This window comes from Talpa occidentalis, unplaced genomic scaffold, assembly GCF_014898055.3.
Source record: "Talpa occidentalis isolate TD23 unplaced genomic scaffold, MPIMG_talOcc4v2.1 talOcc4.12, whole genome shotgun sequence".
Classification (NCBI taxonomy): Eukaryota; Metazoa; Chordata; class Mammalia; order Eulipotyphla; family Talpidae; genus Talpa; species Talpa occidentalis.
The window spans coordinates 5,078,012-5,101,395 of NW_023601212.1; the positions used below are offsets into that span (position 1 = coordinate 5,078,012).

A 23,384-nucleotide genomic window follows, 5' to 3' on the forward strand; every position below is an offset into this window, starting at 1 on the left:
AATTCAGAGGCACTCTCGTAGCACGCAGTGCACAATCAGAACAGGTGCACCCACGCACACGCTGCCTCCCGGCCAGGAGTGACAAGCCGGCACTGATGTTCACACTCACACCTAAGGAGACACACTTGGACCAGCACAATTATCCCTCGACAGAGGGTCCTTTATCCTCTCCAGCACGCGCGCGCGCGCACGTACACACACAGGCGCGCACACACACGCGCGCGCGCACACACACACGCGCGCGCGCACCGACCCCCGCGCAGAGCCTCGCAGCCGTGGCCGCAGCCCCGCGCGCCCCCGGAGACCGCCCGGGCGAGGGGCCGGCGGGCGGGGCGGCGCGGGCCCAGGTCGGGGCCGGGCGGGCGGGGCGCACCTGGGCTCCGCCCCGGGGCGGGCCCGACGCTGCGTCGCGAGCGCGAGCGGCCGCACCTGGCTCGGCGGCGGCGGGCCCGGCCCGGGGACGAGCGCGGCACTGCCCAGGCGGAGCGAGCGCGGAGCCGGCACCGCAGCCCCGGTGCCGCCATGGTGGAGGCGGCGCCCCCGGGGCCCGGGCCGCTGCGGAGAACCTTCCTGGTGCCGGAGATCAAGTCGCTGGACCAGTACGACTTCTCGCGGGCCAAGGCGGCGGCCAGCCTGGCGTGGGTGCTGCGGGCCGCGTTCGGGGGCGCAGGTACCGGGCGGGGGGCGGCAGGTGCGGGGGGCGGGGCGCGGGCCGGAGGCCGGGCCGCGGGAACAATGGCGCGGCCGCCCGAGCCCGGGCTGGGTCTCCGCGGCGCCGGGCCTCCGGGCTTCCTGCTCGGCCGGCCGCGGACTTTGGCCGCCCGGCTGCGGGCGCGCGGTGGGGGTGGGGCCGGCGGCCCGGCGCCGCGGCGGGACCCGGCCGCCCCGCCCCCAGGTGAGCGGGCCGGGTCTGCGGACCGGCCGGGGTTCCCGGAGGGCCGCCTCCCGCCCCCCAGGCCCGCTCCCCGCACGCCCTCCCCCCTTACACACTCACATCACGCGCCGCGAGGACCCCTCCCCCCGCCGGACGCACGCCCGGGGTGGCTCTGCCTGTGCTGCGGGCGACGACCGGAGCCCTGCGAACCCCTCTTTCGCGTCCCTGGCCCGGCCGGCGCCCGGCAGCTGTGACATGTCGCCCCATTTTGCCCAGGAGGCGGGCGGTCCCTGGAGCAGGCAAATGGCTCGGGTCACCCGGGCGGGGGTCCAGGTGCGGGCTTCCCCCAAGGAGGCAGAGTCTCCACTTCCCCCCTGGCCCACATGTGACCAGAAGGCGGGCCACCCCAAGGGGAGAGGGTGCGGGTGGGTCCCCAGGATTGGAGGCCCTGGGCATGGCCAGTCAGGGCCCCAGGGAGAGCTGGGAGCCAGGCCCTGGCTGCGGGGAAGAGCTGGTTAATTAAGGTCTGAGTCTCGCTTCCCTCTGGTCCAGCCCAGTGGTTTGGCACCGACTGGGCACAGCACATGCCCTCCTCCCCCCAGATCAACCAGTTCTGGGTGTGGGTCCCTGTGACAGTTGTCCACACTTGGTTCTGCCTGAGCCTGTCTCTTTCTCCCTTTATGCTGAGCCCACTCTGGGGACACCTCGGTGGATCTGCTTGAGAAAAGTAGGGGGCTGGGACTCAAGTGTGCCCTAGCCTCTTGCACCCCAGGTTTTGAAGCCGTGAGGACACAGGGGCTTGACTGTGGGAATTGGTGTGATCCCCACCTGCACCAGAATGTGGACTGATTCCCAATCCTTTAAGCTTTAGTGTTCCCCCCTCTGTAAGGTATTCATTCATCAGCTCATTTATCTATTGCACACTGTCTGGTGATGGGGACCCAACACCTTCCTCATGGGCTTCTGGGAGGTGGGAGACAGAGACTCGCTACAGAACCCCTCAAACTGCCCGGCACACATTATTGCATGCTGTGCTGTGATCAGTGGCTGCTTTTTTATTAATAATGTTAATATTATTCGTCATCCCCTGGCCAGGAGACAGGCCTGAAATTATAGTCCCATTTTACAGATAGGAAAGTGAGGGCCTCGGAGAAGCCCTGACTCACCTGTTCTCGCCAACCCTGCGCAGCCAGGGTCACCTTCCAGTGACTGCTGCTACCTGAGGGTCAAGTTCAGTCTGTCCCCACTCACCTGCTTTAAACAAGGGGGCTAAGGAGGGTGGGACACCAGACCCCAGAAGGGAAGTGGGAACCCAACTCCGCATCATTCATGAACTCTGGGACCCCACCAACGCTGGCAGGGCGGGGCGCGATGGAGAGGGGAGGAGGGGGTGGGCAGGGGAAAGGGGCGGGACATGAGCCTGACTTCGCTGCTGGAGTGACAAGGGCTGTGATGCCAAGGTGTGCAGTGGGCCAGGCGGGGGGCACGGGAGGGCCCCACAGAAGGGAGGGCTGGAACCCCAACGGCTATGTAGGAGTTTGCCAAGGGAGGAACCCTAGGGCCAGAGGCCTGGGGTGTGGACCGACAGTGTTGTCAGAGAAGGCATGGTGGTGGCCAGAGGAGGTGGGAGATGAGGGGACCTAGGAAAACGAAGGGCCTCTCAGGCCTTAGGTGGGGAACTGAGGGCCGTGGGGCCCCATGGAAGGTGTTTGGAACTGCCCAGGTGAGGTCAGAGGCACAGTGGTGCCCGGGGAAGGAGGTGGTCCTGGCACTCCTGGGTGTGGGTGTGAGGAGGCGGGGTGGGAATGCAGGTGGGCTGCACAGAGGCCATCCTCTGGCAAGTTTGGGGACCACCACGTGCTGCCCCTTTTGCCTTAGGAATATCGCGGTGCCGCCCAGGGTGTCGGGGCTCCTGTCGGCTGGGCCCGTAGCTGTGAGGTCTGGAGCAAAAGTTGCCGCTGCTCCCTGGGCCTTGGTTTTCTCTTCTGTACAGCGGGGATGAGGGAAGGCGAATGCATGAGGGGGCACAGCGGGAAGAGGCCCAGCCAGGCGTTGGGGCTGCGCTGGTACTGGAGCCACAGCCGCGGTGCTGGGGGGTACCCAGTGCTGCAGACGGGAAACACGTGGATACAAGGCCTGGTCCGGGAGGGAGTGTGAGCTGTCTCACTAGTGCTGCGTGGATATATGTTGGGTGCCTAAGGACTGCATTCGTGCACTGGTTACTTCCTTTTCGTGTGGCTGCTAGAAAGTGTAAAGCCATGTGCCTCGCGCCGTCTCCATTGGACAGCTCTGCTCTCCCTTCGGCGCTCCGCGGCGGAGCGATGGTCTCAACCGGCGTTGCCTCTTAGGAGACAGTGGGCAGTGTCTGCAGATGTGGCTGGTGGCCACTGTTTAGGAAGAGGGTGCTGTTGGCATGAGTGTGTAGAGCCCAGGGATTCTGCTCAACATCTTACAATGTCCAGGACAGTCCCGCCGCCCTCCCTGCTGAACACAAAGAATTATTCAGCCCCAGATGCCAATGCCAAGGGGAAGAGACGCTGGGGAGGAAGTGCTTGATTAATACTTGCTTCTGTAGCTCCAGCTAGGTTTTGTTTTTTGTTTTTTTTTTTATCATGAAGGCCCTGACGATTCCTGCAGGAAAGAAACTTGCTTAATTTTGCTGATGGGAACAGGAAATAACCAGGGGCTGGGGAGATAGGGAGGAGGGTTTGGGGAGTGTCGGGAGATGCCACAGGACAGATTGGATGTTGGAGAGCGAGCAAGGAGAGGTGCTTTCTCCCTGGGGTGGGGCCAGAGAAAAGGAGCAAGTTTGGAGCAGATGCCCACAGGCTTGGGCATGGCCTGGGCCCAGTGAGTGGCAGTGCTAGTGTGCATGGAAGCCACCCTGGTGTGGGGGTGTCCGTTCACTGGGCCCCTCAGAGTCATGAGTAGCCCAGCGTCGAGGGCCATGTGCAGGGGAGGCCAGGCTTGAGTGGTGGGAGACAGAGAAGTGGAAACTGGGAGGCCCGTAGGGAGGCTTCCGGAAGGAGGAGGTGCTGGGCGCTGAGCCCAGGCGAGATACAGGCCTGCAATGTGTGCTGGATGGCCGCCGCTGGCCTGGGGAGGCGGGAGAGGTTGGCGGGCGCTGGGAGGGAGTGGGACCTGGAGGGCTCTTCTTTCAAGGAGCAGAGCCGAGAGGCACAGGTGACACAGGCAGGGCGTGAATGGGAAGGTGGGTATAGTTTAGGGTGTGAGGGAAGAGCTGAGGGGGCAGGGAGGGACCGAGGCCAGGACGCCTGGCCCCTGTGGGTGAGGGCAGGATGTCTCTGGCAGGAGGGACAGCTGAGCAAGGCTGTTTTTGAGGAAGAGAATTCCTGCCCCTTTCATTCTTTCAAGTACACAAAACCCCAATGTACAAAACCATTGCTCTGACTAGAATAGAGTGGGGGTCTCCTTGGAAGGCCCCTATGAGGGTAGGTCCCCATGTTGGCCTCCGCCGCCTCTTCCTTGACCCCACCTTATCTTCTGGTGGCTTATTCTGCTCTTTCTCCTTCCCGCCCTCTGGTCCCACCTGGGACACTGCCACCCCCCTTCCACATGGGGCTTCCTCAAGCCTCCTCTTCCCCTGCCCGGCTCCTTTTCACTCTGGGTTTTCATGGCTGCCTCCGTGACAGGCTCTCACTGTCCTCCTGAACCCCGGCCCCACGCTCAGCCGCTGCCCCTCACCTGCTGCCTCTCCTCTACCCCCATTGGTTACCACCCTCTTCCCCATCTTCCTCCTCCTTTCCCCAAGTTCTGACCACTCCCAGCCACTCAGAGGGGCTGCAGCTGTCCGCCTTGCCCGCCCCTTGCTCTGGAGCCCCCACGTCACTCCCCACTCCGTAGCGCCTCCAGCCCCAGGGGAGGGTAGAGTCAGGTCTGGCCTCCAATCTCAGCGCTAGCATTGAGCTGTGTGGCCCGGGGCTGGTTACTTTCCTTTCTGTGCCTGGGTTTCCTCACCTGTGAAGTGCAATTGCCAGCTGTGCAGGCCGCTCCTCCTGGGGCTATTGGGAGGCTTCAGGCCCCAGAGAGATCAGATAAGTGATGATGTTGTCACTGACCTTCTCTGGGGTTGGGTGACGCTCCCCCTAAGCATCCAGCCCTGCAGTCCTGGGAGCAGCAGCAAGTCCTAGGCTTGCCACCTCCACCCCGGTGCTGCCAGGTTCCCTGGGCAGCCTGCCCGTGGAGCCCCCGTCCCTTCCCGGCCACTCCTCACCTGCCCTCTGTCTCAGCCCAGGGCCTTCGGCGTCCTCCCTTGCCCAGACACCCCCCCTTAATCAGAGCCATGTCATCGTATGTGCATGTGGGGGTGCGGCCCGCTGGTCCTGACCAACCCCCGCCCCCGCCCTTCCAGAGCACGTGCCCTCGGAGCTGTGGGAGCCCTTCTACACCGACCAGTACGCGCAGGAGCATGTGAAGCCCCCCGTGACGCGGCTGCTGCTCTCGGCCGAGCTCTACTGCCGGGCCTGGCGGCAGGCCCTGCCGCAGCTCGAGACACCCCCCAGTCCCTCCGCGCTGCTGGCCCTGCTGGCCCGGAGGGGCACGGTGCCCGCGCTGCCCGAGCGCCCGGTGCAGGAGGCCGACCTGCGGCACCAGCCGATCCTCATGGTAGGCCCCGCCCCATCTGCAGGCCACGCCCCCACAGACACCGCCCCACCTGCAGGCCCCGCCCACCCACAGGCCCCGCCTCATCTACAGGCCCCGCCCAGCCACAGGCCCCGCCCACCAGGCCTGACCTCCCCCAAGCACCTCTCTTCTGGCCGCCTGGCACTGTCTCAAAGTTCTTCCTGATGGGACTGGCTCATCCCAGAGGGCAGCACGCTGCCCCCCTGACAACAGGGCATCTCCCCTGTCCCCGGGAGAAGTGGCTCTTCCAGGCCGCTGGCCCCACACCTTCCCTGAGGCCCCAGCCACTGGCCCTCCCCACCTCAAGCTCCCTCCACCGCCAACGCTCTCTCCGGAGCCTCCGCCCAAGCCCTGACCTCACCCTTCGGCCCTTGGCCCACAGGGAGCTCACTTGGCGGTCATTGACGCCCTCATGGTTGCCTTCGCCTTTGAGTGGACAAAGACGCTGCCCGGTCCTTTGGCCCTGGCCAGCTTGGAGCACAAGCTCCTCTTCTGGGTGGACACGGTAGGTTGGGTTGGGCAGGAAAGGGCTGGGGGCCTGGGTGGCCCAGTGCCAGGGAACTGAGCTCTTCCTGCCCCCAGACCATCCGTCGGCTGCAGGAAAAGACCGAGCAGGAAGCTGCCCAGAGAGCGTCCCCCTCGGCGCCCGCAGATGGGGTGGCCCCGGTACAGCCCTCGGTGAGACTAGGGCAGTGGGCAGATGGGGGGCAGATAATCGGAGGGCGGGGTGGTCGGGTGGCCGTTACCGTGGTGGGGGGCTGGAGTGACTCTCTCTCTCTCTCTGCCTGCCCTCCCCACTGTGCCCACTCCCGCTGCTCCTCTCTCTGCCTCTCTGGCATCAGTGCCCCACACGCTGGTACTGGAAGCTGGTTCCTGTAAGTGGGGCTGTCTCTCTGCCTCATCTGCCTGCCCGCTTGTTGCTTTGTCTGTCTGTGTCTGTTCCGCCTGCCTGTCTGCTCTCTCTTCCCCTCCCCAGCTGTGAGCAAAGTAGGTGCAACCTGGCCCAGGGTGAACCCAGAGAGGGAATCTCCACTGTTATGAGAGGGGCGACCCCTCCCCAGTTAACCGACGGGGGATGAACCTCCCCTGCTGTTAGTCAAGAGGGGCAGAATCCCCTCAGCCCTTAGCTCAGGTGGGGAGACCTGAGTTCATGAGACACCTGGGCAGGATACATGGAGGAGCCCCCCCACACACACCAGGAGAAGGACTCTCAAGTCCAGAAGATGGTCAGAGGACCTTTCTGAGACCCCAGCTTCCCTAAGGCAAATCCCAGCTGTGGTGGGGGGGGCACCCATCCTTGATGCACAAAATGGGGACAGTGACCTCTGCAAGTTGGGGAGGCTTTGGGCTAGATGGGGTCTACCTTTGCTCACTCTGGGGCCTCCTCTCCACCCTGGGGCCTGGGTTGGGGGGGTTCTGGCCTGCCTGCCTGCTTCCACATCCCCTCCCCAAGCTGGGTCTTTTGTGGGAGGATTCCTTGCATGGGAGGCTGTGGGGTCCCTCTGGGCTGGGAGGAGCTGGGGCCCCCAAAGCCGGCCAGAGCACAGTCAGGGTGCTGGACAGCCAGGGCTCAGGGCTTCCCTCTCCGCTGGAGGTGTGCTTGGGGGCCCAGCAAGTCAGCACCCCTCCCACCCTGCTGACGGCTGCTCCTCTCCCCCCAGCACGCAATTGCCTTCTGTTTGAAGGAGTCGGGGAGCAAACCCCCCATGGTAATGTATCCCCCACCCTGGGGTCCCAGGAGTCCCTGCCCCCGGCCCCCGCTGCTGGCCTGGCTGCTCGCAGACATCGCCACTGCCTCTTGCTGCTGCCCTTCCCCTGCTCCAGGCTGGCCCCCCACTCTGGCTCTGGGACCCCCGGCTTCACGCCCCCTCCTGATGGGAACCCCAGGCATCCCGACCGGGCCTGCATGACCACTGATCTGGAGGCAGCCCGACCGCTGACCTGACTTGGTTCCCACCCACAGATCCGGTACCGAAAGGACCGCGCTGTTGCCCGCCGTGCCCCCTGCTTTCCGGCTGTGACTGGCCTCCAGGACCTGGCAAGTGGGGCCGCGCTGGCGACCACGATCCACTGCTACTGTCCCCAGTTGTTGCGACTTGAGGGTGAGTGAATGGGCCTGGGCCAGACGCCATCCTCAGGAGCCAGGTGTCCGCAGACCCAGCTTTGCCCGAGTGGTGCCACGCCGTGCATGCCCTGGCATATTGAACCGCTCTCCTCCTGACAGCTGTGTGACCGTCAAGGTGGCTAAGCCTCTCTGCACTTCATAGAAGTCATTCTTGCCGCAGACACGTACAGAGTGCACACTGTGCGCCTGGCCGGGCGAGAATAGTAGCCATTTCCCTGACCTTGGGCGGCTCACGTTCTAGTTGGAAGAGGAATAATTTCAAGAACTTTCTGGATGTTAGACACCTTGACGACTGGTTAGAGTCGCTTTTTGAGTTCAGTTCTTGGAGGACTAATGCTCTAGGCAGTGGGAATAGCAGAGGCCTGAGCAACAGCTGGCGACGGTCCCCACGTGTGAAGGGCACCCAGCAGCAGCCCTGGCCCTCAGCTGGTTCTGGCTTCCCCGGGGCTCTGCCCCACCCCGCAGAGCCAGGAACCCAGGCGTTTTGTCCTTGCAGAGATATGTCTCAAGGACCCCATGTCTGTGGCGGACAGCCTGTACAACCTCCAGCTGGTGCAGGACTTCTGTGCTTCCCGCCTCCCCCGGGGCTGCCCGCTGTCCCTTGAGGACCTGCTTTATGTCCCACCGCCCCTTAAGGTAAGGCCTCCTGAGGGTCACGGAGGCCTGGGCGGGTGTCCGGTGCTGTGGGCGTCTGTTGACTGACCCTGCCTTCCGCTTCCAGATCAACCTGGTGGTGCTGCTCGCTGAGATGTTCATGTGCTTTGAGGTGCTGAAACCTGACTTTGTGCAGGCCAAGGACCTGCCTGACGGACATGGTGAGGCCCAGCCTGGGCCCTGGGGCAGGGGTGGGGGGTGAGGGCCAGACCCTGCCTGACTCTCCCCTGTGCTGCAGCTGCCTCCCCCCGGGCCGCAGAGACCTCCACCCCCCAGAACAGCAGCGGCAGCAGGTACGATTCCCGTTGGCTGAGTCTCCACCAATGGATGGGCGTCTCCTCCTCGTGGGGTGCCGGGGTGGGGCTGGGGGACACTGCTCCACCCCTGGGAGAGGCAGGGGAGGGGTCCTGTAGCCACTGTGCATCTCTTGGCAGCTCTCCTGTCTTCAACTTCCGCCATCCACTCCTGTCACCTGGTGGCCCCCAGTCCCCACTCCGTGGATCTACAGGTGAAGGCGGGTGATGTCTGGTCGCTACCTGGGACCACAGAAGACTACCCCAGCTGACCCCTCCGCTGGGTCCCTCTGGCCCCTCAGTGGCAGCATTCTCTGGCCCCCACAGTGCCCTCCCAGTGGCTCAATAGGACCCCTTCGTGACCCTGAATGGCTCCAGCCCTCTGTCCACATAATGACCCATCAGTGACTCGCCCAGTGACATGCCCTGGCTCACCCCAGAGTCCCCAGTGACCCCAAGGTGAGCCGTGAGTGACCACTGTGACTCCTCCCCAGGCTCCTTGAAGTCCTCCCCATCAATGTCGCACATGGAGGCCCTCGGCAAGGCCTGGAACCGGCAGCTCAGGTGAGTGCATCTCACGGGCCCAGCCAGGGAGCAGGCTGGACCGGGGCGGGGGGCCGAGGCGTGTCCCAGGGGCTGACCCCTCCCTCCGGCCGCCCAGCCGTCCCCTCTCCCAGGCTGTGTCGTTCAGCACTCCCTTTGGCCTGGACAGCGACGTGGACGTCGTCATGGGAGACCCCGTGCTCCTCCGCTCTGTCAGCTCCGACAGCCTGGGCCCTCCACGCCCTGCACCAGCCCGGACCCCCGCCCAGCCAGCCCCGGAGCCTGGTGACCTGCCCACCATTGAGGAGGCCCTGCAGATCATCCACAGTGCTGAGCCCCGGCTGCTGCCCGACGGGGCTGCCGACGGCAGCTTCTACCTCCACTCCCCTGAGGGGCCCTCCAAACTGCCACTGGCCTCCCCGTACCCACCTGAGGGGGCCTCAAAACCGCTGCCCGATGGGCCCACCAAAGCACCCACCTACTTGCCCCACCCTGAGGTCCCCTTGAAACCACCTTCCTGCCCAGCCGGGGAGGTATCGAAGCCCCTGGCCCCATCTGAGGGGTCCCCGAAGGCCGTTGCTTTGTCCCCAGCAGCCAACAGTTCTGAAGTGAAGATGACCAGCTTCGCCGAGCGCAAGAAGCAGCTGGTAAAGGCTGAGACTGAGGCCGGGGTGGGGTACCCAGAGGCCGTCCCGGCAGCCCCTGAGGCCCTGAGCTCGGAAATGAGTGAGCTTGGTGCCCGGCTGGAGGAGAAACGGCGGGCCATAGAGGCTCAGAAGCGCCGGATTGAGGCCATCTTTGCCAAGCACCGCCAGCGCCTGGGCAAGAGCGCTTTCCTGCAGGTGCAGCCACGGGAGGCTGGAGGGGAGGTGGAGGCAGAGGTGGAAACTGGTCTGGCCCCTGGTGGGGAACGACCGTCAGGCGAGGGCCAGGGCGAGCCATCCCCACGGCCCAAGGTGGTGACCTTCTCACCTGAACTCGGCCCGGTGCCCCCGGAGGGGCTGGGGGACTACAACCGCGCCGTCAGCAAGCTGAGTGCGGCGCTGAGCTCGCTGCAACGGGACATGCAGAGGCTCACGGACCAGCAGCAGCGGCTCCTGGCCCCCCAGGAGACCCCTGCGCCCGCCCCGCCACCTGCTGCATGGGTCATCCCCGGCCCCACGACTGGCCCCAAAGTGGCATCCCCGAGCCCTGCCCGGCGCGCCCCAGCTGCCCGGCGCAGCCCCGGGCCAGGCCCCAGCCCGACGCCTCGCAGCCCAAAACACGCACGGCCCGTGGAGCTGCGGCTGGCGCCCCTGACGAGGGTGCTCACCCCCCCCAACGATGTTGACAGCCTCCCCCACCTGCGGAAGTTCTCCCCGAGCCAGGTGCCTGTGCAGACGCGCTCCTCCATCCTCCTGGCGGAGGGCCCATCTCCCGAGGAGCCTGCGGCCCGGCCCGGCCTCATCGAGATCCCGCTGGGGAGCCTGGAAGAGCCCTCGGCTGAGGACGAGGGGGAAGGGAGCCCCCCCGGTGCTGAGGATTCCTTGGAGGAAGAGGCCTCCTCCGAGGGGGAGCCCCGCGCTGGACTGGGGTTCTTCTATAAGGTGAGTGTGGCCTGAGGTGGGGGAGAAGGGCCAGGCGGCTGGCTGGGTAGTCACGGAGCTGGGGGGGCGCGGATGGATAGGGCGTTTCCCATAGCTGGGCAGGTGCGTGGCCGGGTGGGTGAACGAGAGCGGCTGACAGATTGACAAAGGGGGTGGGTGGCTAGAGGTAGAGGAATGGCTGGATGGGGTGAGTGGACGGTCCAGGGCACCCCGCCCCTCCTGGCTTTAGGGTTCCCCTTCCCCGCTCCTCTGTCTCATCGCTCACCCCCATCATTGCGGCTGCCCAGCGGGGCTGCCTGGATACCTGCAGTTCCATCCTGACTAGCCTCTCCCCCGCCCCCAATCCCTGGCCAAGTGAGCATTTTTGAAAACTGCAAACTGGACCTTGTCCCCCTCGTCCCCTTCTGTGGTTTGGGAGTCCACCCCACGGCCTGGGCTCTGGCCACCCCGAACTCATCCTGGCCGTGGGATGCTTGTGCTGCTCTTTTCTCTGCCTGGGAGGCTCTCCTTTCCCTTACCCCTACCCATTCTCTGTAGTTGCTTCCTCCAGGAAGCCCCACTTGGTGCCTCCCGGCTGGGATAGGCTCCTGCCCACGTGGCAGCAGCTGCTTCTGCTGGTGGTCGCTGCTGGGCTGTGTGAGCGGCGCCCAGGCCGGCCAGACCCGGGTGGGGGTGCGCAGCGCAGGCCCCGAGTGCCTTCAGATCAGTTACAGAAAAGGAAGGGCCGTGAGCAGCAGGCAGGCCGCGTTGCTGGGGCCAGACTAGAGAAGGGATGGCAGCTGGCCTCGGTCCTGCCCCCAGGATGAAGACAAGCCTGAGGATGAGATGGCCCAAAAGCGGGCCAGCCTGCTGGAGCGGCAGCAGCGGCGGGCGGAGGAGGCGCGGCGGCGGAAGCAGTGGCAGGAGGCTGAGAAGGAGCAGCGGAGGGAGGAGGCTGCCCGGTGAGCCTGGGCCCGACCCCGGACCCTTGCCCCAGCGACCCCGTGATGCACCTGACTGCCTGACTCCCCTTGATTTTCAGGCTGGCCCAGGAAGAGGCGGTCCTTGGCGCCCCAGCGCCCCCAGGTCCTGCCGCCCCTGCTGCTCGGGCCCCAGCCGAGGAGGAGGTGGGCCCCAGGCGGGGGGAGTTCACCAGGCTTGAGTACGAGCGGCGGGCCCAGCTGAAGCTGATGGATGACCTGGATAAGGTGCTGCGGCCGCGGGCCTCAGGGTCCGGGGGGCCAGGTCGGGGCGGGCGGAGGGCCCCCCGGCCACGCTCCGGTTGTTGTGATGACTCCGCCCTGGCGCGCAGCCCAGCCCGAGGCCTACTGGGTGAGCCACTCCCTCCCCCCAGCCCAAGTACATGGGGAGCGGGAGGCTATACATGCAGGGGTAGAGTGGGGCTAGGCGTATGGGGTGCTAGGGGCCTTTGTCCCCTGCCTGCCTGGTAAGCGCCTGAGAAGGCTGTGGGGTGTGCAGTGGGGTTAGGCGTGACGGGCACAGCTGTTTTCTCCATGGATTAATGGATGAAGGCCCCTGGGCTGTTTTTTTTTTTTTTTTTTTTGCAGGGGTTGGGGGGATAGATTCCCAGTGGGAGCTGCATGGGGTGAGGTTCTTGGCCCAGGCTGAGCCCGTGTTCCCTCCACAGCCTGCCAGGTTAAGGCCCCTTGGGCATTTGCGGAGGTTAGGGGTGTTCGGGTGGGGCCTGACCCAATACCCTCTGCTCCCAGGCTCTCGACTCAGCAAGGTCTATTCACAGTCCACCCTGTCGCTGTCAACCGTGGCCAACGAGGCCCCCAATAACCTAGGTGTGAAGAGGCCCACGTCTCGGTGAGTTTGCCCTGGGTAGGTGCTTCTGACTGCTGTGGTCAGCCTGCCTTGCCAGCGGGAGGACACGGGTGCGCGTGTGCAACTGGAGCCATGTGCTCCTCTGCGCCCAGCGCGCCTGTCTCACTGAGGACGGGGCTGCACAAGGGCTGTGTGGGTCGGGAGCATGGAGTGCCCGTGCCTGTGCAGCGCCTGCTCGGCAGGGTGTCTGGCTTAACTCCCCCCACCCCTGATCACATTCCTACCCGCTCCCCCCAGGGCTCCCTCCCCATCTGGCCTCATGTCCCCCAGCCGCCTACCCGGCAGCCGCGAGCGCGACTGGGAGAATGGCAGCAACGCCTCCTCCCCTGCATCAGTGCCTGAGTACACAGGTAGGTGGGACTTCGGGGGTGACCCCTGGGCTGCCCAGTTCCCCAGCTGTGCCGGCTGACAGCCCCGCCCCTCAGGCCCACGGCTGTACAAAGAGCCCAGCGCCAAGTCCAACAAGTTCATCATCCACAACGCCCTGTCACATTGCTGCCTGGCGGGCAAGGTGAACGAGCCCCAGAAAAACCGCATCCTTGAGGTAAGCCCGCCCGGCGAGGGGGGCTGGCGGGACACCGGTGGCCCGCCGCCTGGCTGACCGCTTCTGCCCACCAGGAAATTGAGAAGAGCAAGGCCAACCACTTCCTGATCCTCTTCCGGGACTCAAGCTGCCAGTTCCGGGCCCTCTACACGCTGTCAGGGGAGACGGAGGAGCTATCCCGGCTGACAGGCTACGGCCCGCGCACGGTCACGCCCGCCATGGTCGAGGGCATCTACAAGTACAACTCGGACCGCAAGCGCTTCACTCAGATCCCTGCCAAGACCATGTCCATGAGCGTGGATGCCTTCACTATCCAGGGACACCTCTGGCAGAGCAAGAAACCCACGACTCCCAAGAAGGGTGGCAACACCCCCAAATAGCTCCGTCCTGGGTGGTCCGCAGGCCGGGCCCCGCGTGCTCCGGCCATCGCCCTCCTGGAGGACAGTTGGTATTCCTGGGTCCTGTCTGTCCCCAACTTTGTCTGGGTGGGGCTGGAGACCCCGCCCCTTAATTTTTGTCCTGTCCTGCTGTGGGGGCTGAGCTGGGAGGTTCAGGGACTCAGGGCTCAGCTCAGTCCCCTGTCTGTCCTCCTGCCTTCTTGAATAAAATAATTTAAAGAGAGCTCGAGCGCTGTCAGCTCCGGGGGCGGGCTGGGTCGCGCGACCTCGCTGCTTCCGGGTTTCCGCACCCACTGGCTACGTCTCTGTTCTCTGCTGAACCCCTCCAGTCTCTCTTCCACCTCCCCTCCAGGGCCCCGATACCACTTCTGCCAAGGTCTGGCACGACGTCCCTGCCAGTGCCCGTGACTGCTACTCAGCTGCCCCTAAGCCACACGAGGCCGCAGGCCAGCCCCCACTTGCCTCATTTCCCTCCCCGCTCCGGGGTGGCTGCTGGCCTTCCTGGTCCGGGCCCTGGGCCAACGCTACACTCGCGCGCTCTAGTCGCCCGCCCTGTTTCTGGGCTCAGTGACCGTGTCAGGACAGGGATCCCCACTGTGTCTCCTCTAGGCTCCACATCTGAGGGTCCGGCTTCCTCCTTGGCAGAAAACACTGGACATCTCAGGTAGGACCTACGCCACCGGCTCTCCCGGTGGCTGAGGTGTGCTAGGCACGGGACGAGCTCCCCTGACGCCACCAACACTGCGCAAGCCCTCTTCCAGCTCACGTCCCTCTGCCCCCCTGACCACCCCAGCCGGCGATCTAGGCCTCCCCACATCAATCCTCCACGGCAGCCTGCGTGACCTGATCAGGGCACAAATCTGATTATGCCCTTCAACGCTTAAAATTCCTTAATAGCTCAGAGCCTGATCGTGGCTTCCCAGAGCTTAAGACTGAGGCCACACCCGGGCTGAGGCCCACAGCTGGTCTAGCTCCTGGCCACAGCCCAGGGGTAGAAAGTAGGGCCTGCCTCCAAAGCGCTCTGGCCTATCTTCTCCCACTGGGAGATGGGTCCTTTTGACCAGGGAGAAAGGGTGTTTAGAGGGGAAAATGGGTAGACAGGGTGGACTGGCCTTAGGGGCGAAAGTTAGTGAGAACTGGGCAATTGGGGGCAAGGCACACCCCCCAAACATGAACTTGGGGCTCAAGGAGTACTCAAAACAGCAGAAACTGGCCTCGGAGTCCAGAACTGGCTTGACGGGTGAGGGTGGGGCATACGCCTTGGCCTGGAGCCCAGATGCCCCACCTCCCACACCAGCCAATCTGGGGGCAGGGGTGGCAGTCTGGCCCAGGGCCACGGCATTACTGAGCTAGCAATCCCTATGGGCACCTGGGCAGCAGAAAGGGTAGGCAGGAAGGAAGGAGGCTCAGACCATGATGTAAAAATGAAGGCTTCATTAGGGCGTGGAGGGTGGGGGGGAGTCAGTCTTCCTTCAGGCTCCCAAACACAGCGGCTGGCACACTCTGCTGCTCCAGCCGCACCTCTGTGGGCAGGCAGGAAAACACCGTCACTCTCCAGGATGGGTTCCTGGCCCTGCCCCGCCCCCACACACTGTCGTGCTGGGTGGCCCCCTCACCATTGGGCTCCAGGTCCATCTCGTCCTCATCCTCATCCTCACCCAGCTCGATCTCCTCTGGGTTGGCTTGCTGTGCCAGCTCAGCCAGCTCCTCCCGTGAAGCATCACTCCTGGGGAGGGAGAGGGCCACCGCTCAGGACTGTCTCCCTAGCACCTCCCTTCCTGACAAAGAGCTGGCTCCCTGCCCAGGCCTGCCAGCCCCGCCCTCACCTCACAAACAGGATCTTGCTCTGGGCCCTCGGGGGCTGGTCCCGTTCGGCCTCCGCTGCCAGCTGCTCTGCCCGCTGCTCCAGCAGCTTCATATCATCCATACCACTCTGCCCAGGGGCGAGGTCAGACACTGACGGGGGCACAGGGATCAGACGTTATGGATGGGTCCTCTCGACACCCACCCGGCCCTGTCCACCCTTGGGCCCCCCACCATCAAAGAGCTAGCCTGAAGTGGGGGTAGCACAACTGCACCTCCAGGCTCCCACACCCAAGAGGTCAAGGTGGTGCCCAGGGCCGAGGCAGGGTGACAGGCCCTGAAGACTGGGACCGGGTCACCTCAGGGTAGGCCCAGCCAGGGCCCGGGCTGACCCGCAGCTCTCACCAGTGCCTGTGGCGCTGCCCGACACCTTGAGCATCTGTGAGGCCATGAAGTTGACCTGCGTGTTGTAGGTGGCCTGCACGCTGCGGCGGATCCGTAGCATCTCCCGGATGGTGTCCTCGTTGCCATGCCGGACCTCAAAGTCCTTCCACGTTTGCCAGAAAGCCCCAGTCGTCTGCAGGGAGCGGTGACATGAGCTGGCCTGTGGGGCCAAGCCTCCCAGTACCCACCCACCCGTCTGGGGATCCAGTCCTACCCGGGGGTCACAGATTTGGGAGCAGAAGCTGTAGATGGCCCGGGCACGGTCGATCTCCCCAAGCTTACACTCCATGTCTGCAAACCGCAGGCACATCTCCCGGGCATGCTCATCCGACAGCACCTGCGGACGCGGGGCATAGAGGGCTGGCTGAGCGCTCGGGTGGCGTCCACCTATCAGGGTGGCCCTGGGCCCCCACATGCCCCCTCTTGGCCCCACACGCAGGCACGCTCAGATGTCCCAGCTGTGGGCACCTCGATGGCCTTCTGGTAGATGCTGCGGGTGTGGGTGACGCCGTAGATCTCAGCTGCCCGCTTGATGTAGATGTTGAACATGTCGTACTGCTGCGCGGGCTCCACGGCGCGGGTGGCGCGCTCATATACGGCCATGGCGTGCCGGGCCAGGCCCCACTCCTCCTCCAGCTGCGCGTACAGCAGGTACAGGGCTACACGGGACGGGGGGCAGGGGGTCAGCAGGCGGCGGCTGGGCCCACACTGCCTCCCCACCCCCTCCCCGGAGCCCGCCCAGCCTCCTCACTCTTGGCGTATTTGGGAGGGCAGCCGTCCAGGGCCTGTTCAAAGAGGTCCCGCGCCCGCTCCAGCTTCCGGCCCCCATAGCGGGCGATGAATTTGGTCAGGTAGGTGCTCCAGATGTCAGACACGTTGGGCCACTTGAACAGCGAGATGCCTCGCTCATACGCCTGTCCGAGAGGCAGCTGTGTGAGTCCACAGGGTGCGACCACCCGGCACCCGACCTGCCAGGACACTCTTCCTGTCTCTTATGGGGCTCAGCAAATGGATCCCATCTCTGTCGGTCCCCCAACTAGCTCCCTGTACCTCCTGCCTCACAGCAGTCAAGAGGGACTATATGCTGCCAGCTCAACTTCAAGGATGATGCCGGCCTAGAACTCATGTCTGCAGCTGGTGCAAGGGTGGACTCAGCGCTGCAGGTACCGGACGCCGGGCCGAGGGAGGGGAGCCTGGACTTCAGGTAGGGGCAGCGCACGTGCACGTGTAAAGCGCCACAGCCAACGGGGCAGGGTCTCGCCGCACACACGTGAATACTCCACATACCTGTGATGTGTTGCTGAGTGGTAAGCAGGACACCTGCACACACCAACACCCCGCCCCCCACACACACACACAAGGGACTACGTGCCTACCATGGGCTGCACTTGCATGCCCCCAAATTCATGCTGACGCTTCGCCCCAGTACCTCAGACTGTGACTATTCGGAGGTAGGTTCTTTAGGGCGGACCCTATTCCAATACCACTGGCGTCCTTATAATGAGAGATTTGGACACACGGAGATGCCAGAACGAGCACAGACAGAGACAGCCGTGCGAGGGCAGTGAGGTGTCTGTCTACAAGCCAAGAGAGAGCCTCAGAAGAAACCAACCGTGCCAACGCCCTGACCTCAGGGCGCCCAACTTCCACCACTGCAAGAAGATGCACCCCTGCTGTTCAAGCAGCCCCGCCCCAGCTCCCTAACACTGCGGGCGAGGAGCATGGGCAGGGCACCACCATCCACATGGCCCCGCTCACCTTGAAGCTCTCCTCGAAGTACTTGTGCTCCTCCAGGAACATGGCGTAGTTGATGACGATCTGGGGGGTGGCGATGCGCAGGTCCAGGATGCGGTCATACACGGCCTTGGTGGACTGCGGGCGGGGGCAGGTTGGCATGTGGCCTGGGGCTGAGTGGGTGCACCAACCCCTCCAACACGGCAGGGCCACCCCCCACAGCTCACCTGGAAGGTGCCCAGGCTCTCCTCCAGGTCGGCGAGCATGGACCACACCTTCAGCGACTTGTACACTCGGTTCTGAACGGGCTCCGAGCCATCAAAATACTCGGCACGGCGGGCAGGCAGTGCTGTCGCCTTCTATGAGGAGACGGTGGCAGGGGGGTGCTTGGGGAGTGTCCCTGGCCCTGGCGGCGCCCACAGTCCCCCCCAACCCCTGCCCCAGCCCAGGCTGGTACTTACCCGTAGCAGGCGCAGAGCCTGGTCATAGTTTTCATGCCGGAGCTCCAGTTCGCCACACTCACACCAGACACTCGCCAGGTCGTCCACCTGCTTGAAGCTCACCTTGGTGGCCTTCTCCAGGATGACGCGTGCCTGCCAGGCGGGCAGGGTCAGGCTGACACCCCTGCTCCCACAAGGCCACGCACACTTACACAAACATGAGCATGTCCGTGCCTCCCGGGCCCTCTGACCACAGACACATCTGTACTCACAACACATGACGCACACACAGATGCACACAGCGGGGCACTCACATCATCCAACTGCCCGTTGTCTTCGTAAAACTTGGCAAATGCAACCCATAAGGTATGGGGCTTGCCCGTCGCCTTGAAGGGGTCCACGGTCTGCACGGCCTCCGTGAAGGTGTTGATGATCTGGGCAGGAAGGGTGAATCAGGCTCGATGGTCGGGCCTTGGCCGCAAGGGTGGGGTAGGTGAGGTGGCGGGCACATCACGCACCTCCCGGGGGCGACCCTGGTGGAGGGCCACACGCTTGTGCCACTCGTGCACATGGTGTGGGTTCTGGCGCAGCAAGACACTGTTCAGGAGCAGGGGCCGCCGGCTGATGAGCTGTTCGAAGCGGGCCAGGCGCAGCTCCAGGTCGACGTCGTCTGGGGCCCACAATGAGGACAGGGAGTAGGGAGAGGACTCCAGTCACCTCTGTCTCCAGTCCTCTCCCTTCTGGTCTCCAGTCCAGGGCTCTGGGCCTGACGGGACTTGCTGCGTTCCCTCCCTGCTGGCCCCATCCTTTGCTGCCCAGGCCCATCCTGATCTTAGTCTGGCCCCAGGACCACCTACCCAGCCACTCATTTCTGCCCCACCCCTCAGACCACCCAGCCCTCTGTCCCCACCAGTCCTGGGACTTACCCTCCTCCTCCCGCCCCAGCTCTGAGGTGGTCTCCATCTTAGCTGCAATCATGCTCTCCTCGAACTGGGCGTAGCTGTCAAACACCTGGGTGAAGTCCCGCACCGTCATCACAGTGCGGATGGCCTCCTCATACACATCCCGAGCCTGTGGAGAGGTAAGAGGGAGTCTGGTGGGGGAGGTGTGCGCACCCACTGCACAGCCACGGGGCACCTGGCAGTACCGTCCTTAGCACCGGCCCCAAAACACAACCCCTGTGGGGCCTTCCCCTGTGCACTCCCTTCCTTTCCCTGCCGGAGGGATCTTGGAGCCTCGATTCTCCCTCAGTAAACTGAGTGACAGCGCAGGTCACCTTGAGGCATGGGTGAGCAGTGTACAGCTCCTGACACCCAGGAAGCCCACAGGTGATCAGCCACCAGCCTCCCCTAGATCCACCCTGCAGATCCACTCTGCAGCTTGGCCAGAGGGCTCCCTGGTGGCTGCAAAGCAGCCCTAATGCTGGCCTGCTCCCCTTCTCCAGCTCACATGCTTCAGTCTCCCCTAATCCCCAAGTTTGGGCCTCATTTCTCCACCCATCCCTGAGTGGCCCTGCTCCTGCCTCCACCTGGCCTCTGGCACCAGCAGCCTCCTGGTTGGTCTGTCAACAGCTTTGGCCTATGCATTCTGCTCTAAGCAGGGCCCGCGGGGCCTTGTGAAATGCACACCTGCTCATGCCCAGCTGGCAGCACAGCCGCCCCTCCTTGGCCTGCAAAGCTCCCTAGTTCCCCAACCCTTCAGTCCCACCAGCTCCCTCACTCCACTCCAGCACCACCTCCCTTTCCCAGCCTCTGCTCCTGTGTTCCCCAAGGTCTCTTGTATAGCCCCAGCCAGCTTCTGAGACCTCTCAGAGCCCCCACACCCCACCACCCAAGCCTGCCACACGACTGCCCTATGATGAAAGCAAGCCAATGCAGACACTGACGGTAACCGCAACAACTCAGGAGTGACCCTCACAACAGGCACCTGCTTGACGCCTGATTCCTAGCAGATGAGGGAGACACTGTCATCCCTATTTTGTGAATGAAGACACCCAGGCTTAGTGAGTCCAGGGCTGTAGAGCCAGGGAAAACTCACGGCTGACTGACCGCACAGTGGGCGTACCTCTCCCACCTCGCCTCACCCCAGCAGACCTAAACTGCAGGCACATATGAGTGCAGGGCCTGCACACTGCATGTATTTTCTGCTCACACATCTACATGCATCCCCTCACCCCTACCCAGCACCCCGTATGCCCACCAACCTTCTCAAAGTGGCCACTGCGGATGTAGTAGTCAGCCAGAGAGCACCAGAGCTTGCCCAGCTGGTCAGTGAAGCGAGTGAGGCCCCCTCGGATGATGGCATCCACATTGAGTGACTGCACTTTGTCTGGGTTCTGGGAGATGAGGTCACACAGTTCGTGCCAGAGCTGCAGGAGTCAAGGAAGGAGCCTCAGCCAAGGTCCCCAAAGGGGGATGGGGCACACATGAGTCCTCCTGCCCCCCGCAGGCCCACCTGGTAGTTGGATTTGCCGGCCTTGGACACGAAGCGCTCATCATTTACCACGGTGGCCAGGCGCTGCGCGGCCTCATCCAGCCGGTCACTCGACTTCAGGTACTCAATGTATTCCTCTGCGCTCTCGGGGCTGAGCTGGGGACCGGCCAACCCCACCAGCCATCAGTGGGGTTGCAGGGGCACACCACCATGTTCCCCTCCCTACTCCGTGGCTCCAGGCCTGCAGTCATCCACTCACCCTATTGTGGCCAAGCCAGCAGTACTGACCCAGTCTTAGCCACATCTGTCCAGCCCGGGCCCCAGTGGCCCATCCAGCCTGGCCCACATGTTCAGCATCAATCATTAATAGGTCCAGCCTTGACCACATGGTCTGATCCACATGCCCACTGCTCCATCCCCACCCCTTCCTGGTCTGGCTTAAGTTCGGATGACTGAGGCTGCACAGCTCAGCCCTGCTTTCAACACCTGTCCTCCACCCAGGCAGTACCATGGTAAAGGGTTCACAGCCTGTTACAGACATTGCAAGTTTGAGAAATCTGCACACACCTCCCCGTATTTGCACTTCAATTTTCAACTCTGCCTGTTACACATTCCTTAGCCACCCATGGTTGCAGTTTTACTCTGGTTTATGTGGTCAGCTCACACACAGTTGCCACCCAATTACACTAAAAGTTCATGCAGGCGGAGAACGCCTTAGTCACCCTAACCATGGCACCTGCCTGAATACTGATGTGGAGCAGGAGAACAGACAAATCATAAACAAAAATTTATCTCAAAGGGCTTTTCTCCACACCCTGTCTCTTAGGTGATGTTCTATATAGGGCTAGTGTCTCAACAAGTTGGTTTCTGGAAACTCTTAATCTGTGGAATAAGGCACCTGCTTCAGTCTGGCCCTGCCTTGCCCACCTGATGGACTTACCTTGAGGAAGCGCCGGTAGCCTCTCACGGCTGTCTCAGGCAGTGGGTGTGAGCGCAGAAAGCGCAGGTACAGGGGCCAAATACGAGAGTGCTGTGTGATAGGCAGCGCCCGGAGGGCACGGTCAAAAGTGCGGCGGGTATGGGTGACGCGTCCTTGGTCCATCAGGAACTGGCAATAATCTAGCCAGAGTCGTGGCATCTGAAGGTGTGGGGAGAGGCAGGCAGGTCTGAGGGGCTGACACATGGCCTTGCCACAAAGACATCAGCTGTCCTACGGCCAAGAATGCAGCCAGACACAGAACCCCTTTCCTCCAGGCCTAAGTCTAATTCAACCTTGAGTGGACAGAGGTACCAGGACTCCAACCCCCTGCTTCTCCATCTCCTGGACTCTGAGCCCCAACTTCTCATCCACTGGCCCAGCTCCCCACCTTGTGCATGAACACAAAGGCCCTCTCATGGCAGTTGTTGACATCTTCGTAGGCAGCATCAGTCACACAGCGGTGCTTCACTTGTGCCCGACGTGCCTTCAGGTAGCGGTACCAGAGTTTGTAGCTGGGGAATGGGAGGGAGGGCAGACAGTGGTTGGCCAACTCTACCAAGCCCTAGAGCCCTTCCTCTGTCCCAGGAGGCAACGGCTAGGAAGGGGGACCCACGAATGGATCACAAATCTCAGCCATGGGGAGATGGACTGGGACGTCAGGAGAGAGATGCTAACCTATCAGGGGATGCTTACTTGGTGACAGGATACAACAGCTATCACCTGGGGCCTATTTGCCAGCTTTGCTATGACTGCTCAAGGGGGATATGGGGTGAGGCAGGCAGGGCAGATGGAGCAGTTCCCACCTGCAGGGCAGCAGCTTCAGTGCCCGCTCATACAACTGATTGAGTCTGGGCTTCGGGGCACCCTGTTTGAACTCAATATAGCGGAGCCAGCACTTGACAGAGAACTGGTTCCGCATGATTTCCTCCTCATAGGGGAGATCCTCTTCCTCCTGTTGGAGTCGGGAATGGGGAGAAGAGACCTCAGAGCCCCAGCACAGCACCACTCCAAACCCAGGACCCAGATCCTACTACCCACCACTGCAGCCAAGTTACCAAATGCCCAGAAACCAGATTTTTAGGCCTCAGAATTCTACAGCTCACACCCTGATCCTGACCATCAGTCACAGAGTTCTAGGTTGCACATGAGACTGTCAGTTGGACATCTGCCTTTTGGCCCTCTGAATCCCACTACTGACTGTGGGCCAGGTTCACCATACTTCTTAGATACCAGGGTCCTAGCTCAGGCACTAGAGCTCTGTCTTCTCACAACACGCCTCTTCCCAGACACCAAGTCTTTGACTCGCAGGCTCTGATTAGCCAGAGGTTAGTTCAATTCTGCCCCAAAACTGACAAGCTAGACTTTCATGGACCAGATCAAGTCTTTCGACCTAGATGTCAAGAATCTAGTGAAGGTGCCAGTCATCTAAAACAGACACAAGGCCTTGAGTCTTCAGAACCTACCGGCCATCACCTGACCAGCTCCACAGACAGGACCTTTATTTCTTCGCCATACACCTAGTCTTTACCCCAGAAGCTGTAATGCTCAGGACCACACTTGGGTAGCTACCCAGCACACCAACACTTTACCATAAAAACTGGAGTCCTGACCGGGTCGCAAAGATTTTAATGCAGCTATCAGGCATCTCAATATTTACATTTGAGAATCTCTCTTCCTTCTGCGCACGCTCTCATTTCCGCCCCAGGACCGGGACGTCAAACCCTTAACTTGACAACAATTTTTCACGCAGGAAACCACGGCGTCGGTTCACGCACCGGGCCTTTACTCCTGGCCAGCCTGGTCCGGCCATCACAAGCCGGCCTCGGGCCCGTCAGGCCTCAGGCAGACAGAGCTTTAGCCTAGATCTCCCGAGAGGCCAGACCCGATACCCTTCTGCATCCGTGCCCCGATGCCCCCGAAGTGGGCACCACCGCCCTGCCGCGGACTTACGAAGACGAGGTCCGACCGCTCGGACCGAGAGAGCCGCGCCATCACCACCATTTTCCTGGCGCTTCCAGTGCGAGCTCGCGTCGCCTCCTAGTGACGTTGGCGCTGAAGGCCCG

At 63.0% G+C, this 23,384-nt stretch overlaps 2 protein-coding genes across 4 annotated transcripts; one reads left to right on the forward strand and one right to left on the reverse strand.

Moving 5' to 3' along the window:
* Positions 1 to 369: 369 nt before the first annotated feature.
* CAMSAP3 (calmodulin regulated spectrin associated protein family member 3) lies at positions 370 to 13,711 on the forward strand. 3 transcript variants are annotated; one of them, XM_037504818.2, is made up of 19 exons: positions 370 to 670; positions 5,247 to 5,500; positions 5,901 to 6,023; positions 6,101 to 6,196; positions 6,361 to 6,393; positions 7,180 to 7,227; positions 7,482 to 7,620; positions 8,140 to 8,279; positions 8,365 to 8,458; positions 8,536 to 8,590; positions 8,732 to 8,805; positions 9,085 to 9,154; positions 9,252 to 10,719; positions 11,521 to 11,660; positions 11,741 to 12,030; positions 12,429 to 12,528; positions 12,784 to 12,896; positions 12,972 to 13,090; positions 13,165 to 13,711. In XM_037504818.2, the coding sequence occupies exons 1-19, from the start codon at positions 523 to 525 to the stop codon at positions 13,468 to 13,470; spliced, it is 3,810 nt and encodes a 1,269-aa protein (XP_037360715.1). In that variant the 5' UTR covers positions 370 to 522; the 3' UTR covers positions 13,471 to 13,711. The 3 variants fall into 3 exon arrangements, with proteins under 3 accessions (XP_037360715.1, XP_037360717.1, XP_037360716.1); XM_037504819.1 differs by lacking the exon at positions 6,361 to 6,393 and having other exon boundaries at positions 523 to 670; XM_037504820.2 differs by lacking the exons at positions 6,361 to 6,393; positions 7,180 to 7,227.
* A 1,191-nt stretch (positions 13,712 to 14,902) lies between these two features.
* On the reverse strand, positions 14,903 to 23,348 carry XAB2 (XPA binding protein 2). The gene is made up of 19 exons (XM_037504822.1): positions 23,272 to 23,348; positions 22,125 to 22,273; positions 21,710 to 21,833; positions 21,283 to 21,480; positions 20,364 to 20,498; positions 20,113 to 20,277; positions 18,836 to 18,980; positions 18,428 to 18,579; positions 18,224 to 18,343; positions 17,931 to 18,062; positions 17,697 to 17,828; positions 17,494 to 17,607; positions 16,487 to 16,649; positions 16,204 to 16,394; positions 15,950 to 16,072; positions 15,697 to 15,868; positions 15,315 to 15,444; positions 15,105 to 15,214; positions 14,903 to 15,011 (listed from the first exon to the last, which is right to left on the reverse strand). The coding sequence occupies exons 1-19, from the start codon at positions 23,320 to 23,322 to the stop codon at positions 14,950 to 14,952; spliced, it is 2,568 nt and encodes an 855-aa protein (XP_037360719.1). The 5' UTR covers positions 23,323 to 23,348; the 3' UTR covers positions 14,903 to 14,949.
* Positions 23,349 to 23,384: the final 36 nt, after the last annotated feature.

Coding starts and splice junctions, on each gene's coding strand:
- XAB2 (XM_037504822.1), bottom strand. CDS start 23,322: ATGGTGGTGATGGCGCGGCTCTCTCGGTCCGAGCGGTCGGACCTCGTC. Junction 15,869..15,949: donor CCCAAATCTGTGACCCCCGG/GTAGGACTGGAT, acceptor CGCTCCCTGCAG/ACGACTGGGGCTTTCTGGCA. Junction 15,012..15,104: donor GATGGACCTGGAGCCCAATG/GTGAGGGGGCCA, acceptor GCCTGCCCACAG/AGGTGCGGCTGGAGCAGCAG.
- CAMSAP3 (XM_037504818.2), top strand. CDS start 523: ATGGTGGAGGCGGCGCCCCCGGGGCCCGGGCCGCTGCGGAGAACCTTC. Junction 5,501..5,900: donor GGCACCAGCCGATCCTCATG/GTAGGCCCCGCC, acceptor CTTGGCCCACAG/GGAGCTCACTTGGCGGTCAT. Junction 7,228..7,481: donor CGGGGAGCAAACCCCCCATG/GTAATGTATCCC, acceptor TCCCACCCACAG/ATCCGGTACCGAAAGGACCG.